This window comes from Epinephelus lanceolatus, chromosome 8 (genome assembly GCF_041903045.1).
Source record: "Epinephelus lanceolatus isolate andai-2023 chromosome 8, ASM4190304v1, whole genome shotgun sequence".
In the NCBI taxonomy this organism is placed as follows: domain Eukaryota; kingdom Metazoa; phylum Chordata; class Actinopteri; order Perciformes; family Serranidae; genus Epinephelus; species Epinephelus lanceolatus.
This window is the reverse complement of record NC_135741.1, coordinates 41418547-41435296: the sequence shown is the minus strand read 5'-3', so window position 1 is coordinate 41435296 and position 16750 is coordinate 41418547. Positions and strand designations below refer to the sequence as shown.

General features: G+C 40.3%; 1 protein-coding gene across 5 annotated transcripts in view; it reads right to left on the bottom strand.

The window, feature by feature from the left end:
- prkcz (protein kinase C, zeta) overlaps positions 1-16750 on the bottom strand; it is a 239706-nt gene that overhangs the window by 109900 nt on the left and 113056 nt on the right. For all 5 annotated transcript variants that reach the window (XM_033630197.2, XM_033630198.2, XM_078170316.1 and 2 more), the window contains one exon: positions 695-826. In XM_033630197.2, the coding sequence (XP_033486088.1) occupies positions 695-826 (132 nt within the window). The remainder of the gene's footprint in view (positions 1-694; positions 827-16750) is intronic.

The following is a 16750-nucleotide window of genomic DNA, read 5'->3' as shown; positions in this document are numbered from 1 at the left end:
ATATGCAAATTATGACAAAACTTTAAACAAATGACTAATAGGATAAAATAATAAAGTGATGACATTTTATATCCAAAAGGTCAAAGGTCAACTTCACAGTGACATCATAATGTTCTGCATAAAACACTTTTCAGGCCATTATTCAGCGTCATATCTCAGGAACAGAAGGGGAGACATTTGGTCAGACACTGATTTGTGACATCTTGGGTGCCCACCTAGTAACTGTACTGATTGTATAGACCTTCTGTGGCGTTGGGGGGAAGATGTGTGTGAAACATCTGTTTTCACAGACGCAAATGTAAACTGTAAGAGAAACCTGACTGGTGCGTGGAGGCATACAACCACAGGGCCGTAATTCTATTTTTTTGTTTTGTTTTGTTTTTACTTTCTTATCTACACCTAACTAAGTGTTTTTCTTTTCTTAAACCTAACCAACCGCTTTACAACAAAACTGTAACCGTTGCAACCTTGTAACCTTTGCATTGGCATTGTTTTGGTGTGGCTCGCACAGTTTTAGCAAACTTCATGCCCACCACCATTTAATGTGGTTTTTAGGGGTCATGTCCATTTCATGTATTTCTCTGACACTGCTGTCCAAGCTCGATTTCAGTGTTTGCTGAGAGAGTGTGTTGGCGTCTGATATGACAGGCTGGTACTGTGCTGTTTGCTGCTCAGGACATGATGAAGTACTCACCATAAGCCTTTGGCAGGTCTGAGGGATGAGTCGGTGACAGCGCTTATGGACCAACAGTTTGCAGTTGATACACTTGTAGCCCTGCCTGCCCAGCCCCCATATCCTTTCACTACAGTGGCCACAGTAGGCTTTCTGTAAAACACACACACACAACAGGACACACTGACAGGTTAGTCTTGAAATCACACACTGACTGATACAATCACTATTGATTTTTCATCAAGAAATAATCAACAGCAACCACTGACAAATATACAAATGTGATGGGTGTACCGTGACAGGGAAATCCTTTGCAGATGAGATCATACATCAGATTTTAACACAGGTCTACTTTTTTTCTGAGCACTTAGTCCAATATCCACTGGTCTTTAAGCTGCAGTGTTGGTCTCCACCAACTCCTGAGATAAATATCTGTCCCTTTAGCCGCTAAATGCTCCACTATGATCACCAGCTTGTCCCTAGCTATGTCTGGCTACTGTTTGCTGCAGGGCAGGTAATGTACACTGTGTTTAGCAGAGCTTTTTCCACTAAAAACAGCTGTCTGCTGCTGCTAGAAACAGGACTGATGGGAGCACTGATACTTAACAAAAAGTAGTTGTGAGCCATCAATCCAAAATAAATTAAAAGATGCCAAAAGGCTTCATGGATATGACGGCACAGTTAGATATTTCATTGCAGGTACCGCACTTTCACATTACAAACAGTAATTCAATCCACTGTTAAAATGAAAATATTGATTAGTGCAGCATCAAAACATGTCTTTATTCCTAACTGAAGTTTTCAGTAGTCAAACATACACTCACCGGCCACTTTATTAGGTACACCTCTTTAACTGCTCGTTAATGCTAATAGCTAATCAGTAAATGGCAGCAACTTAATGCATTTAGACATGTAGACATGGTCAAGAGGACATGCTGAAGTTCAAACCGAGCATCATAATGGCGAAGAACGGTGATTTAAGTGACTTTGAATGTGGCATGGTTGTTGGTGCCAGACGGGCTGGTCTGAGTATTTCTGAAACTGCTGATCTACTGGGATTTTCATGCACAACCATCTCTAGGGTTTACAGAGGATGGTCCGAAAAAGAGAAAACATCCATTTAGCGGCAGTTCTCTGGGTAAAAATGCCTTGTTGATGCCAGAGGTCAGAGGTCAGAGGTCAGAGGAGAATGGCCAGACAGGTTCAAGATGATAGAAAGGCAACAGTAACTCAAATAACCACTCATTACAACCAAGGTATGCAGAAGACCATCTCTGAATAAACAACACGTCAAACATTGAAGCAGATGGGCTACAGCAGCAGAAGACCATACCAGGTGCCACTCCTGTCAGCTAACAACAGGAAACTGAGGCTACAATTTGCACAAGCTCACCAAAACTGGACAATAGAAGACTGGAAAAACGTTGCCTGGTCTGATGAGTCTCGATTTCTGCTGTGACATTCAGATGGTAGGGTCAGAATCTGGTGTAAACAACATGAAATCATGGATCCATCCTGCCTTGTATCAACGGTTCAGGCTGGTGGTGGTGGTGTGATGGTGTGGGGGATATTTTCTTGGCACACTTTGGGCCCCTTCGTACCAACTGAGCACAGTTTAAACACCACAGCCTACCTGAGTATTGTTGCGGACCATGTCCATCCCTATATGACCACAGTGTACCCATCTTCTGATGGCTACTTCCAACAGAATAACACGCCATGTCACAAAGCTCAGCTCAACTCAAACTGGTTTCTTGAACATGACAATGAGTTCACTGTACTCCAGTGGCCTCCACAGTCACCAGATCCAATATAGAAACCTTGGGATGAGGTGGAACAGGAGATTCACCTCATGGATGTGCAGCTGACAAATCTGCAGCAACTGTGTGATGCCATCATCAATATGGACCAAAATCTCTGAGGAATGTTTACAACATCTTGTTGATTCCATGCCAGGAAGAATTTAGGCAGTTGTTTTTTTTAAAGATATTTTTGGGGTGTTTTTGCCTTTAATTGATAGGACAGTTAAGTGTGAAGGGGGGAGAGAGAGAAGGAATGACATGCAGCAAAGGGCCACAGGCTGGAGTCGAACCTGGGCCGCTGCAGCAACAGCCTTGTACATGGGGCGCCTGCTCTATCCACTAAGCCATCGACTCCCCTGAATTTAGGCAGTTCTGAAAGCAAAAGTGTGTCCCATCTGGTACTAGCAATGTGTGCCTAATAAAGTGGCCAGTGAGTGTATTTAGAAGAGAAAACAAAAGGTGAACAGGCTCATGTCCTGTTTCAGCTGTCTTTATTCCCAGGTTAAGTATTGTTTTGGTGTGGATACAGAAACTCAGGCATCATATTAGTATACTGATTATTGATATTGTCACGTAATAATAACCAGTACTACTGGAACATACAGTATTTATCAAAATTTGAATTTTTATTTATTTTGAATGTTATATTAATACGGTTTCTGCAGACATGAAGTGAATAAATCAATGAATAAATGTGTTTTTGAGTAATAGCACTCAAATGATAAACACTACATCATTAGGGGATGTACTTGGTGATTGGTAATTGATGTGATTGGTAATGCTTTATTTGATTATTAGAGTGGAAACAGCTTACCTAGATCACGTCCATCTGGATCGAATTGATACTATAAGCAGATGAATATTATAACCGTTTTGTTTTCTTTTTCTCTATTTTTCTATTTCATTTGTGTATTTATCACATGAGTATGAATTAATGAAACAGACATCTTTGATTTTTTATTAAATTGTATTGACTGTTTCAAAATACAGCAGCTGTTTCATTATGGGAGCATTACGTGCATCAATCAACTTAATGAGGGCGGTGCAGCTTCAGCCACAGGTGTCTCCCCCATGTGCATTCATTTCCTGTCTCCATCACGAGCAGCCACAAGCTTTGAGAAGACAAGATGTTTTCACTGGGAGCAAATGACTTTCTTTCTTTCTTTCTTTGTCTTGCGTTCTTTTCTTTCCATCTTTTGTTTTTTCTTTCTTTCTCTTTCTTTCTTTCTTTCTTTCTTTCTCTTTCTTTCATTTTTTCTTTCTTGTTTCTTTCTCTCCTTCCTTTCCTTCCTTTTACCTCTTTCTTTCCTTCCTTCTTTTCTTTTTTCTGTCTCTCTTTTTCCCTTCATTCTTTTTCTGTTTTTCTTTCTTCCTTTCTTTTGTTTCTTTCCCTCCTTTCCCTCTTTCTTTCTTTTCTTTCTTTCCCTCTTTTCTTCCCTTTCTTTCTTTTTCTTCTCTTTCTTTCCAGTTTTCATTGTTTTGTTCCTTTCTTTCCTTATTTCTCATTCTTCCTTCTTTTCATTTCCTTTTTTCTTTCTTTCCTTCTCTTTCCTCCTTTTCTTTTTCTTCCTTTTCCTCTTTTTCCTTCTCTCTTTCTTTCTCTTTTTTCTTTCTGTCTTTCCTTCTTTTATATTTTCTAGCTTTCTTTCTTTCTTTCTTTCTTTCTTTCTTTCTTTTGTTTCTTTCTATCCTTATTTCTGTCTCTTGTTTTTTTTTCTTTTGTTCTTTATTTTTTCCTTTTTTCTTTCTTTCTCTCTTTCTCTCTTTCTTTCTTTCTAATGTTCCTCTTCAACCCAATCATGAGTTCCTCATCCGTTTGTCTGCAAACAAACTCAACATTTCAGCACGTACAGCTCACCTGTTGTGGACTGACAAAAAGACTACATCACATTAGCTTATCACTTAATTTGAACTGTCCATTAGACGTGAACCAATTTAAAACTTTAACACACATTTTACTTTTTTCCTCACTATTTTAACCATAATTATTGCAAAAGTAAATTGTTCATTCCAGAAAACTTCCTACTGGGAATGTTCAGACCTGTAAAATAAAGCAGTTACACACAAATCTTTCAATTGTGTTGTGAAGGTCTCAGTGTTGCATTTAGTATTAATGTCATGTCATGGTTGATTTTGTTTGGATTGTTGAGTCAAGTATACTGTACAACTGAATATATGTATGTTCATGTTTCCAATATAGTTGTGTGGCTGGTTTGTACTGGCCCAGCTCAAACCTTTATACACTATTACCATTATGTATGGCCACATCCAGCTACTGTAAAGCTGAGTGACTGAGTTCACTCTGTTACATAACAGCGTCTCTGAAGTGTATTTTATTTGTTTGGTTCTGTCTTTGTGCTTGTCTGTTACACTGCTATATTAGTACCAAAGGATGTCCAGTGTCCCTGGACATCAATAAGTCTGGCACCACAATATCTAAACACATGTAGTGAGTGTGCTTTGGTGTATCAACAACATCCATTCACAGGGTGTGTATGCTTACAGGGTAAAGAACAAAGAGTCCCCATCAGTACGCTGTTGCCATGGAAATGCTTCAGCAAGACTTCAAGGACTTCCTTCAGTCTTTGTAATCTAACTCTGCATACAGGTTAACACATACATTTATAAATGAATCACAAACTTTTGTCTCGTTCCTTTCACTCACTCCACAACCTGACAGTAATCAGCAGCATGAGGGCAAGGGAACTGTTGAGGATGCCTGTCACTACATCAGGCTTTAGACAAGCAAGAAAACACCAGGGAGTATTATTAGATATGCCTTTTATACCTCAGGAGACATCCTGTTTTAACACTTCTATCCTCAGCTTAGTTTCAGGTCCTTTTTTAAATCCCAGATCTACATAACCTTATCAGAGGCCTTGTAATTGACCCTGCCCACCGATGCAGACTGGCCAATCATAACGTAGTATTGGGCCGGCTCAGACCTGTACCCAATGATACTTGTTACCTGGAGAGCTTGGAAAAAGATATACGTTTCTTCCCTGTTCCAAAACCAAAATCAAATCCTGAAAAGTGTGGTGTTAGCAAGCTAGCTACTGAAGATTTAGCTTACTGAATGCATACACATGCTGCTTTTGCTTTTTAACGATTTTAACACTGAAAAAAAGGCCGACCCTGCTGTACAGGAACCAGTGAAGGGAAGCAGGGAAACTTTGCTGATATTCAACCAGCTGTGTGTCAACGCATTGTCCGCAGACGAATGTTGATTGACTTCCCCCGGAGATCCCTGCCCATCCAGTGGCAGAGGTTTGGGTGCTGGCAGCCAAACACTGTTCATCACTGCAATGCCACACAGCTGGTTCAATATTGGCCAAGTTTCCTTTTTTATTCATTGTCCTCTGTGGCAATCAGCAGTGATGTGGTGGTTCACTTTCACGCTGTGATCTGTAGCCTATAGCTCGGCTTTAGCTTCTAATATCTTTGTCTTTTTAACCTGTTTTTGCTGCTGATTCAGTTTAACATCCTGGATATATCCTTCAAGCACATTTTGTAGACCCCTCTGTCTGCTTCTCTCTGGAATCACTATTTAATTTTTCCACAAATATGACAATATTTCTTCACGGAGTGCAGTTAGTTACTGTACAGTATGGACTCCATGCTCACTCTGACAGCTTGTCAGACCATTACAAAGGGGCAGGTCTTAGCGAAAGGTCAATTAAAGAGTCTGCAGCCATGCTACCATGCTGACAGTGACAACGCTAACACTGTAATGTAAAGCAGATATAATGTTCACCATCATGCTAACATTTGCTAATTAGCACCAAAGACAAATACAGCTGAAGTTCATGGGAATGTCACCACTTTTGCGGGTATTAGGTCATAAACCAAAATACTGGACAAACTGAAATTTTGATCTGATGATGGTGATAGAGAAAAATACAGGAGATCACAAAAATCACAAGCAGTCATCCAGTGAGGACCTTTAAAGCTGTAGTTGGTAACTTGAGTGACAGGCTGTTAAATTCCAGGAAACAGCCTGTGCCAAGATGTTTCACTAGCCAGCAAAAACACTCACACCAGTGCAGCGTCAGCCATTGGTGTGAATTGTGAGCTGTAATTTAGCAGTAAATAATCAGCCGGGTGCATCTGACAGTGGATGGTGGAGCTGTTAAATGGACATGTGGAGTGAAGCCTGCTGGACCTCAGATCTGTTGATCCCTACAGGACTCAAATCAAATCCAGACTGTCTTAGAAAGGTTTATGGTTTGATGCTGTTTGACAGGCAGGTAAGAGGCTCAGTTATGTGTGAGTGTAGCTGTGCTGTAACAGACAGACAGAGATGAAAGTTTAGTTTTACTCACCAACTCTGTGAGAGGACGTGAGTTTAAACCTCCAGACTAACATGTTGCAGATTAAGAAAGAATTTTTAGGTACAAATCTTGTCTGTTCTGGTACCAAGCGTTATACAGGTGTGGGTGGGTGTTTTCAAAAAATGGACCTGTGCAGGACTCTGATCTGGATGGCATTACCGAAGGAAAACAACGAATCAGAGCTGAGAAGTCCCTAACACACCTGTCAATCATGTCAATCACTGCTCATGAACTGCTGTCAAACTGTCAAGCTAGGCAGCGCTGATCAAACATCAATCAAGATTCTGTTACTGCATTGCCTATTTCTCACCTCAAATGTTTTAGCATACTGTTTAGCTGTAACATTAGTTGTAACATGAGAAACTGAAGTCCATTCAGTGGGTGGTGCATAGTTTTTGGCTTGATTGTTTCACAAACTTAATCATTTCAAAGAAAGAGGAGGAAGGACAGTTTAACATACTTCTTTTAGAATACAGTGACAATTTCAGCAAGTATGACCAAAGTTCTTTTCATAAAAGTTAACAACTGTAGCTTTAATATCTGTACAATATTTACTGCTGGACTAACCAACAATGTCCGGACCAAACTAACAAAGTGACCAACCAACCCACCATAAAACATTTGCATCCCTGGAGTCATGCCACTAACCTGGCTAAAATCTACAAATGGAAACACTGGGATTATCTGGAGAACTGACTTGAAAATAATAGATGCAACATATAAACTAAAACTGGATATATCTATCACTATTTATATGTATCTACAGTATATTTAGAACAGACTGATAATATAAATTTGCTGATATGTAAGTACATCAAATTTGCTAATCAACTTCTGTTTTTGTTGTTTCTTTTCTTAACTATTAAACCACCCATCATGTTTATGTTAACTTTTTTAATATTAGGCTCTGATAATTTCTGCTAGATACTATCCATTGGTTGCTGTTACACAGATACAATTAGACATACGCTGCAAGTTTAATGAGCTCTTTTAGGACAGCCAAGTTGTACATTGTTGCATCACCATAAAGATTTTTTTTTTGACTGAACTTCAGCTCTTAGTTTCCCTCTTGGTATGCTGGTTTGAGGTTAAAACAACCTAATCACCCTGTTTTCTAGCTTTGTTAAGCCAATTATTCCCTTCGAGGAGTCCAGGGAGCACGAGGGGTTCTAAGTTACTGAGAGTGTCAGCCAGTATTTAATAGGTCACCACCATTGTTACCTCCAACTTACAAACACATATGTAATTCAGGAACAATTTCTTGGCATGACAAATTTTGTCATTTCCTGAGTAAATGGAGTGAGGTTGAGGGTTATCCAAAATCAAAGAGCGCAGAGGGCCATCCAACAGCTTGAGTGAAAAAAAATAACACCCTAATGTTACACCAAATGTCCGAGAGCAGTGTTTCTGTACTCACCACAGAAACAAGTGGATAAAATCATCAGAAAAATGGCTGCATGCCACAGCTCCTCCTTCCATACCAAGACACACAGTAATTACCCAAGTGGCAATCTGTGGGGCTGAAAAAAGATGCCAACACCAAGTGCCAAAAGCTGCAACTCCTCTAATGGTTACTTGAGGCTGGTTCCAAGAGCAAGTCAGTCCCCGCAGACCCCCTTGTTAACATGTCCAACTTTAAAGCAGAAAATAAACATGTTTACAGCCCGGTACAAAAACCGGTTTTGGTTTCCCTGTTCATAGCAACTGTACAGGGTTTGAAATTTTCGATAACTCCCCTGTTTAACCTCTGTGACGCGTCAGGTCACCAGCAATCCCAGCCAACATTCCTGTCTTTCAGAGGCCACGTTAAGCAAATTTCTCAGAAAGGGGCTAACTAACATTCTAAAGTTTGGCTAAATTTTGGTGCGGGAAAAACAACATGGCAATTTTAACAAAGGTCCCTTGACATCTCACCACAAGGTATCTGAATGAAAATAGGTTCTATGGGTACCCATGAGTAGCCCCTTTACAGCATGTCCACTTCAGGTTAGTCTCTTTTAGTTCTGGGCACAAACTTTGCACCTCTTCGCATGTAATATAAATGTGTTATTTTCACCCATTGCATTTGAATATTTCGCAAACTGGGCTCCCTAAACAGTGTTGGAATTGCATAAATTGGGTATGACTGGAAAGCTGAGACTCAGTTTTATTCATGTGTGATGATGTTAGCTCCCATAGTAGCCATTTCATTGTAGTGAGACCATTTCTTTGAAATGGCCAACACTGTATAAAATGACCTATTATTATGTTGTACTGGATTTTTTTGATACCTAATCACATCAGGGATCTTTCTATGGTGTTACTCAAAGGTCTGGGTGTCTTAATGTGATATTTTGTGGGAATTTTGGGCCATTTTTATCAATTCTGGTGTCAGAACATGCCTAAATTTAGCGCCAAAACTGTTTAACAAATGCTATCAACCCCAAAATTGCTGCAGCAACGTATGAGATGGCCATCATATACTTCCATCATAATGTTGTAAGCCCCTGTACACTCCAAACTTTCAGAGATTGAATAGAGCCCTGACCAAAAGACAATGTTCATTACAGATTTATAACTAGAAGACCTTCACACACAGTGCCTTTCAAATTAATCCTCAGGCCCACAGCTTTTCCAGCTTTCAGATGATGTATACCACTACTATGTGGCACATACTGTTGACCTGCTATCTCGCTCTAAAACTGATTAAATTGTTGTGATGAAGTATTACGATACAATTTAATGAATATTCAAACTTTTCTTAAGAAAGTAATTCCCATTTCCAACAAAAAATGGATATATTCCCAGGAACATTTTAAAAGCCCCTAGAAACATTCAACTGTACAAGAAACATGAACAGTGGACGTCCATTAAAAAGATGCAGTGGTTGGCCTTGCATCGAGCAGCTAAGTCTGTCAGTGACGTCCTTGACCTAGCTGGACATCTGCCCACTGTTCAGTGCTGCAAGAGATGTAAATGTAATCCCTGCTCCACTCTGGCATTACATCCACTCCAGGATTTACCACATATTTAAATCGAGTTGTCGAAAAGACATGGCATGTAATGCAGCGATCTTTCAGCCTGACCAGAGACAGGTTTCACCACATTTTTAAGGATATACAACATACTGAATGGTCAGCCACAGAAAATAGGAATAACATAATTCATTGTATTTAGGTGTAAGGTGTAAAACTTCTGTAGGCAGCAGCCATCAGACTGAAACTAGCTCAGGAGTGCACCCTTCATTACATGTGTCTGTCATGGGGAAATGCTGATTATGGAGGTCCAGAGTCCTGCAGCTGCCTGCATCTTGGGAATAAAGGGATGTGTAGATGAGAGAGGCTTTTATCGATTGACAGTCCTCCCTCCAGCCCACCAGACAGCATTACAGATCATATGAGTGCCTGGAAACTGACTGACCTAATATTCTGGGAAATTATGTGCTGTCTGATTCACCTCAGACAAAGACAAGTTATCAGAACAAACTGCCCAATGACTTTGGCAGCAGCAGTGAAATCAGGCTGATTCAGCAGCAAAGGACAAAAGGACACAACAAAAATATCAAATATATTTATCACCACCACAAACCTGTGCTGCTTCCATAGAATCACAGACACGACAGGCAAGAGGATCCACCACTAAACATAAAGCTAGTACAATAGAGTAATGTAATGGAAATTTCCCCTCACTGGGCTACATCTATTATAGCCTGTCTCTGTGTCCCTCCTCTCCAGCCACAGTCCCTTTCCCCAGGTCTATTCATTGCCATTCTCCATCCATCCATCCACCAGATGCCCTCAAATTTTCCCTCTTTTCTCATCACCTGACTGCCCCACCTATCTGCACACCTCTTCCCACTTCCCTCATCTGCTCTGCAGTTGCCTGGCCTTCCCCCCCATCTGCACCTCATTCCCTCATCGGCTTCTCAGTTCACACACAAGCCCAGTAGACAGTATCACATCTAAAAAGGTATTTATGTTTCTGTGCGTCCACCTAACATCAGCTCTCAACCTGATAGCACAGTGATAGAAATGAACTCTCGGCTCTCCCTCTCAGCTCTCCGCAGCCTACTTGAACCAGCATGACTTTCTGTTTGGATTTTCTATCCCGTAGCATGAGAGGCTGGTGTCAGTCATCCCCTAATGTGGTGCCTGCGGATGCTAACATCCAACATTGACGACTGAATCCTGCTTCATCACGTGGGAAACAGGAGCTAAAGAGACCCCATTATGTCTAATGAGAGGGATCCACAAAGCAGCTTTCTCCACTGCAACATCAGGGGCAGATGGAGACGAGGGAGGAGAGAGCTGGAGACAGACATGTATAGAGACTGAGAGGGAGGAGAGGGATGGAGTGAGAGAAGGGAGGAGAAACCTGACCTACTTCTCCTTGGCTTATTTATATGCTGAGGACAACATGGTGAACCAACCAGAAGCCTGGAAGCTGGCATAGCAACAACAGTGAGAGAAATCCCAGTCTGAAAACCAACTGGTTAGCCATACAAAAACTTTCTGCTAAGTTATGAATTCAGAGTAAAACAATATCCATGGAATTCTGAAAAACTGTAACCCTGTCTCCTGAAATGTAAATCCATATGCATAAGTAAATCTGTTTTGTAATTTTGGAAGGTTAGAAAACAAATCTGCAAAATCTTCACTGTTAACCCATTTCTTTCAATTTCCTATGATTTCTGAGACCTGTCAACTGAAGCATGATTAGTTTATCTGTGGTTCTGTTTGGGCAACTCAAAGCACTCAGTTAAGGTTAGAGGAAAAATACAGATCTTCACAGTCACAGTACGCGGTTAGCCTAGCTTAGCATAGAGACCGGAGACAGGGGAAACAGAACAAAAATCAAACTACCAACAACTCCAAAGCTCACTAGTTGTTTGATATGTGCAAGGCCAAATCTAAACAAAGACAATTTGTGTTTTTACAGTGTGTAACATGCTGCAGTTATTTCTTGATAAACAGCAAGTGCAGTGACTTTATGCAGCTTTCCATTAGCCCTTTTAGATAGGAATTGTGCAAATTTGCAGGAAAGCCCAATCAGTCTCTTTTTTCAGCATTGGCAGTATAAAAACAAAATCGTGGAGGGTGGCAAAATGCCGCCTACCTACTTTGTTTATACAGAATGCGCCCTTTTCGGGGCAATGGGGGGCGTGAGCAAGTAACAAAACGTGTAGCTCAGCATGTGACGTAAACAGTGACATGGGAGGGAAGCTGCGGCTAGTCAGGCGGCGATTCTCTCGGAAATCGGCCTGTTCTTCACCACCCCTGTCATCTGATGGTTAATGGCCTCTTCATTTGCGAGGGCAAGGAGGGCGTGCAATGCCTTGTCTCCCCAGTTGCTCATTCAATCAACTACCTTTCCACCTCTGTGTGTATAAACGCTCGCAGCTAGCCGGCAAATTGGCCCAACATTCACGGAAAATCTGGCAGTGTAAAAGGGGCTATAGTCTTGTTGTCACTGTGAGGTTGTCAGGTTTGGTACTGTATTGTTTGTACAGAAACTAAAACCAGCTGATAGTATCTGGCAACCTGCACAGACATGTTGGGCACACTTTTAAACTAATAAACAGTTTCAACAACAATAGTATTGCCAGATGTTGCCAGAAATTGTGATTTAGGCCCTGATCACACAGAAAGCAGGTTGCAAAACACAAGCGCACCGCACTGCCATTTTTTTTTTTTTTTTTTTTTTTTTTTTTAAATTGAATGCCACTAGTAAAAAAAATGCTTGCTGGGCCTTCATATTGTTGCCTGGCAACAACCCCATCATCTACTTACCCTAATCCTCCTGTGTAATCAATCTACTGTTCATTTATTATTTTCAATCATTTCACAATAATTGGTATGTAGTTTTTAAAATGGACAGGTACAGAGTACTTGCTGTAGCTCTGGTTGAGGATGAGAGGTTGTCAGGCAAACAGTTTGTTGGGCACAGGGAAACGGAGATCTGTGTGGGCACATGAGACCCAAAAAAAAGGGTAGATCAAAGGCAATATCACCAGTTGGTCCAGGAGCTTTGCCTTAGTGATGGCCGTTTCATGCACTTCTATGCTTCCACACCTACTGTTTTCTATTGAGATCTTGGCAACTGCTGTTTGTAAAGTTGTATAGCTCTGGGTATCCAGCAACTGCTACTACCTTCATTGTTTACCACCTATAAAATTGTTGTGGTGACTACCACAGAAGGCCCACCTCTCAAATCATCCAATTGGACAATGGGAAAAAAGCACAGATGACGTGGGGCGTTTTACAGTTCAGAGTTCAGAGCGCTGCAAAAACGCCAGCAGGCACCTAGAGTGCAGAAACCTGAGGAGTGTAGCAGTGCAAAAACAGCATGCAAAGAGCTTCATTCTCATTAAAAACAATTACAAAAAGCCATCTCCAGGTGCTAAAATGCTGTGTGATAATGGCTTAAGGCAGGAATTATAGATATACTATGCAGGAATGTGTCTATTACTACTCGTATACACTATTGCCAGTGAAAGTGGAGTGAAAGCCAACCTCAGATTTGCTGAGCTTGGCATTGCGCCCCGCTATATCTGCGCTTCTTCCAGCACCATGTCTGCGATTTTCATGGCTGCCTCTTGGATGTGTGCTGCTCACAGTGTGGCACCTGGTCACTACCTTTTTATAAAGTCCATGGGGCCTCATCTATAAACGCGGCATACGCACAGAAGAAGACACTTCCTACACAAACTTTGGGATTTATAAAAAAAGAAACTGACGGGAAAATGTGCGGTCTTCCACAGGAGCTCTGACCCATGCGTACGCACAAAAACTGTAGACATGAGAAACTGCGACCCCTGTGGGAGAAAGAGAAAATGAAGAAATGCTGTGGGTTTGATATTAGTGTAAAATAAGAGATGTGACCTCTCATGCTTTATTTATAAAGAGCGCACATGCAAAAACATGAATAAACAAACAAACATGTATTTGACTGATAGTCCCTGGTGTGTACACATAAAAAAAACATGAGTTAGGAGACTAAATTTAAGCCGATATCTTTATTTTTAAAGAACTCCTCAGGTATATTCTATAATCATTAGATAATCTGATGAACTCTAGTCCGTGAAATAATGATGTGAACAGTTGGACAAATCGAGTGTATGCTGCTGCCGTTTTTTAGTTGGGCAGATACGAGTGCAGAGTGTCACTGTTATCATCTATGAGCCAGTATATTGTGTTTTATAATGTGTTTGTTTTATGGCTGGATCTATGCGCTGCTTTGGGCTTGGCGTTACAAAGGAGCACCTGCAGGAACCAAGCTGTGCTGGTGCTGTGCTGCACAATGTAGTGCAGCTGAAAAACGTGCCACTACCGCTTGACACAGATGTTAGCCCCAACCCCGAGCCCTATCCCCGGGCATTTGAGCCAAATGCTGCTGCTGCGCGCCAGCATCTGGATGCGATGCATCATTTATGAAGTCAAGAGGTATTTTAAGAAATCATTTGAGTCAAGAAAATCAGATTGTTTTTCAAACAGCACCTTGGCAACTGTATCCCCCATTTAGAGTATTTATTTCAGACACTCACTAAAACCGTCTGACAGTCAGCTTGAAACATTTCTGTCTAAATAAATCACCGCAAATAGCCTTAACACCTTAATATCAGACCACTTCTTCACTTCTCTGAAACAGTCTGAGGCAGCAGCATTTTCAGCATCTGCCCCCAGCTGCCATTCCGCTGCATTTTTAGCCTTAGGAATGCCCATAACAACATTTTCTTTCTGTTACCAACCTCCCCAACAATAACTTCAACTTCACATTGTGTAAAGTTTCATTTTTTACCTTTTCTTGCTACGTTTACCAAGCTCTTCTTCGTGCGGTTCCTTGTCAATGAATATTAGTTCAGGGCGTTTCACTAGCCATTTATAGGGGTCTATGGGCTGGCCTCACCTGCGTGCTATGCCCGTACACGTCCCAAACTTAGCAAAATAAGAGAAAAAGAAAACTACAGGCAGAGAGCAGAGTCTATGTAGATAAATTAATTGCCACAAACTAAGACTGGGTTGTAGGTGATGATTGGGAGGGATTACTTTTGTATGAGTCTATCATCGTTTTTTAGGAAAATCCTGCATAGTATTCACCAGTTACACACAGTTATACATCAGTTTTTTACTGTTACACAGCTAATGTTACTTTTAATTCCTTTCCTGTATACATACATTCAATGAAATTAAAAAAGGAAATTCGTTTAACGTTCCTCCAAAATATTTGGTATTCGAAAAAACAAACTAGTAGTATATCGATGTATTTGGTTGAAAATGTTCAGTTAAATTGGAGTCAGGACATCTAAACAGCATAAAGTAACAGCAGCACTGGTTTAGCACAAAGTACTAATGTAGTGTACCTATGTTTTTTTTTATGCTTCACAGTGCATCTGCAGTAATGGCCACATTAAGTTGTAGATGTTCAAGCACAGTGTTGAGTTTGTTGCTATTGACTGTAGCACCCATGGGAGATGTTTTAGACTAATAGCTGTTTTGCTAACCGGGAAAACATTAACAGTGGCAATAGTGAAAAAGGAAATCCATTCCATTAATCCTAACTTATTTTATATCTATAACTTAAATTTTTGCTGTCATTAAATACTTACAAGCAGGGGTTTGGACTCCAAATTGAGTCACAAATTGAATGACTTAAGACTCGACTTGACAACATCAAAAAAGACTTGCAACTTAAGTTAGATTTTAATAACTAATGAGTTGTGACTTAACTTGGACTTGAGCCATTTGACTTGAATCAACTAAAGTTATTCATTCCCAGAAAGTCTACACTTACAGTGGCATGAAAAGGTTTGGGCACCCCTGGTCAAAATTTCTTTTACTGTGAATGGTTAAGTGAGTAGAAGATGAACTGATCTCCAAAAGGCATTAAGTTAAAGATAAAACATGCTTTTCAACATTTTAAACAAGATCAGTGTATTATTTTTGTTTTGTACAATTTCGGAGTAAACAAAAGAAAAGGAGCACCATGCAAAAGTTTGGGCACCCCACGACTTTTGAGCTCTCCTTAAACTTTTACCAGGGTCTCAGACCATAATTAGCTTGGTAGGGCTATGAGCTCAGGGCTACGAAGTACTGACCATGCAAGTGGCCCAAACTTTTGCTTCAGGCCCTTTTCCTTCTTTTGTTATTTTGAAACTGTAAAAGATTGAAGTAAAAAAAAGTAATCTCACTTAAAATATTGAAGAAATGTGTCACCTTTCACTTTTTTTTCCTTTTGGAGATCACATCATCTTTTACTTACTTAGCTATTCACAGTAATCAAAATTTTGACTAGGGGTGCCTAAACTTCTGCATGACACTCTAATTCCCAAGATCAAATTTGTTTTAATCAATGAGACAGCAAGCCATCAAGTTGCAGCAGAGAACCATGAATAACTAATGTTATATTGCTGAGAGAAAGTTGAAAATTTATAAGAAAAGACAATTTTGTTCACATAGAAAAACCATGCAATGGTAACCAAAAACACAAACAAATGGTAGTAAAATGTCAAAGCCGAAAATTACAGATGGAGATGTAACAACATCCAACAAACTTGTTTGAACTAATAAATACATATTTTAAAAAGCATTCATGACTTCAGTAAATTTAATATATTATTCCTCTGTTGTTAAAAGGATTGTTGGTGTAAGTGTTGAGCTAGACTCAACTAAATGTTGCACTACACACCTTCACAAAAGACAAACAACAAAAACACATTCTTTGACATAATGATATGATCTTTGCTAAAGCGAACATGCCTCACAAAGGGAGGGTCCACAACACAAAGGTAAAGCAGTGAAGCCTGATCTTCTTTGTTCGACTTCAGAGGAAACATATACTTAAGGTACTTAAGGCCTGATTGAAATAGCATTAACGTCTGTCTGCTCCCTTCCAGAGTAGCCATTGTGCATTACGGAATAAGAGCACTTGAAATTTGAAGTCCTGTTTCAGGCAAGCAGGGTGAGCAG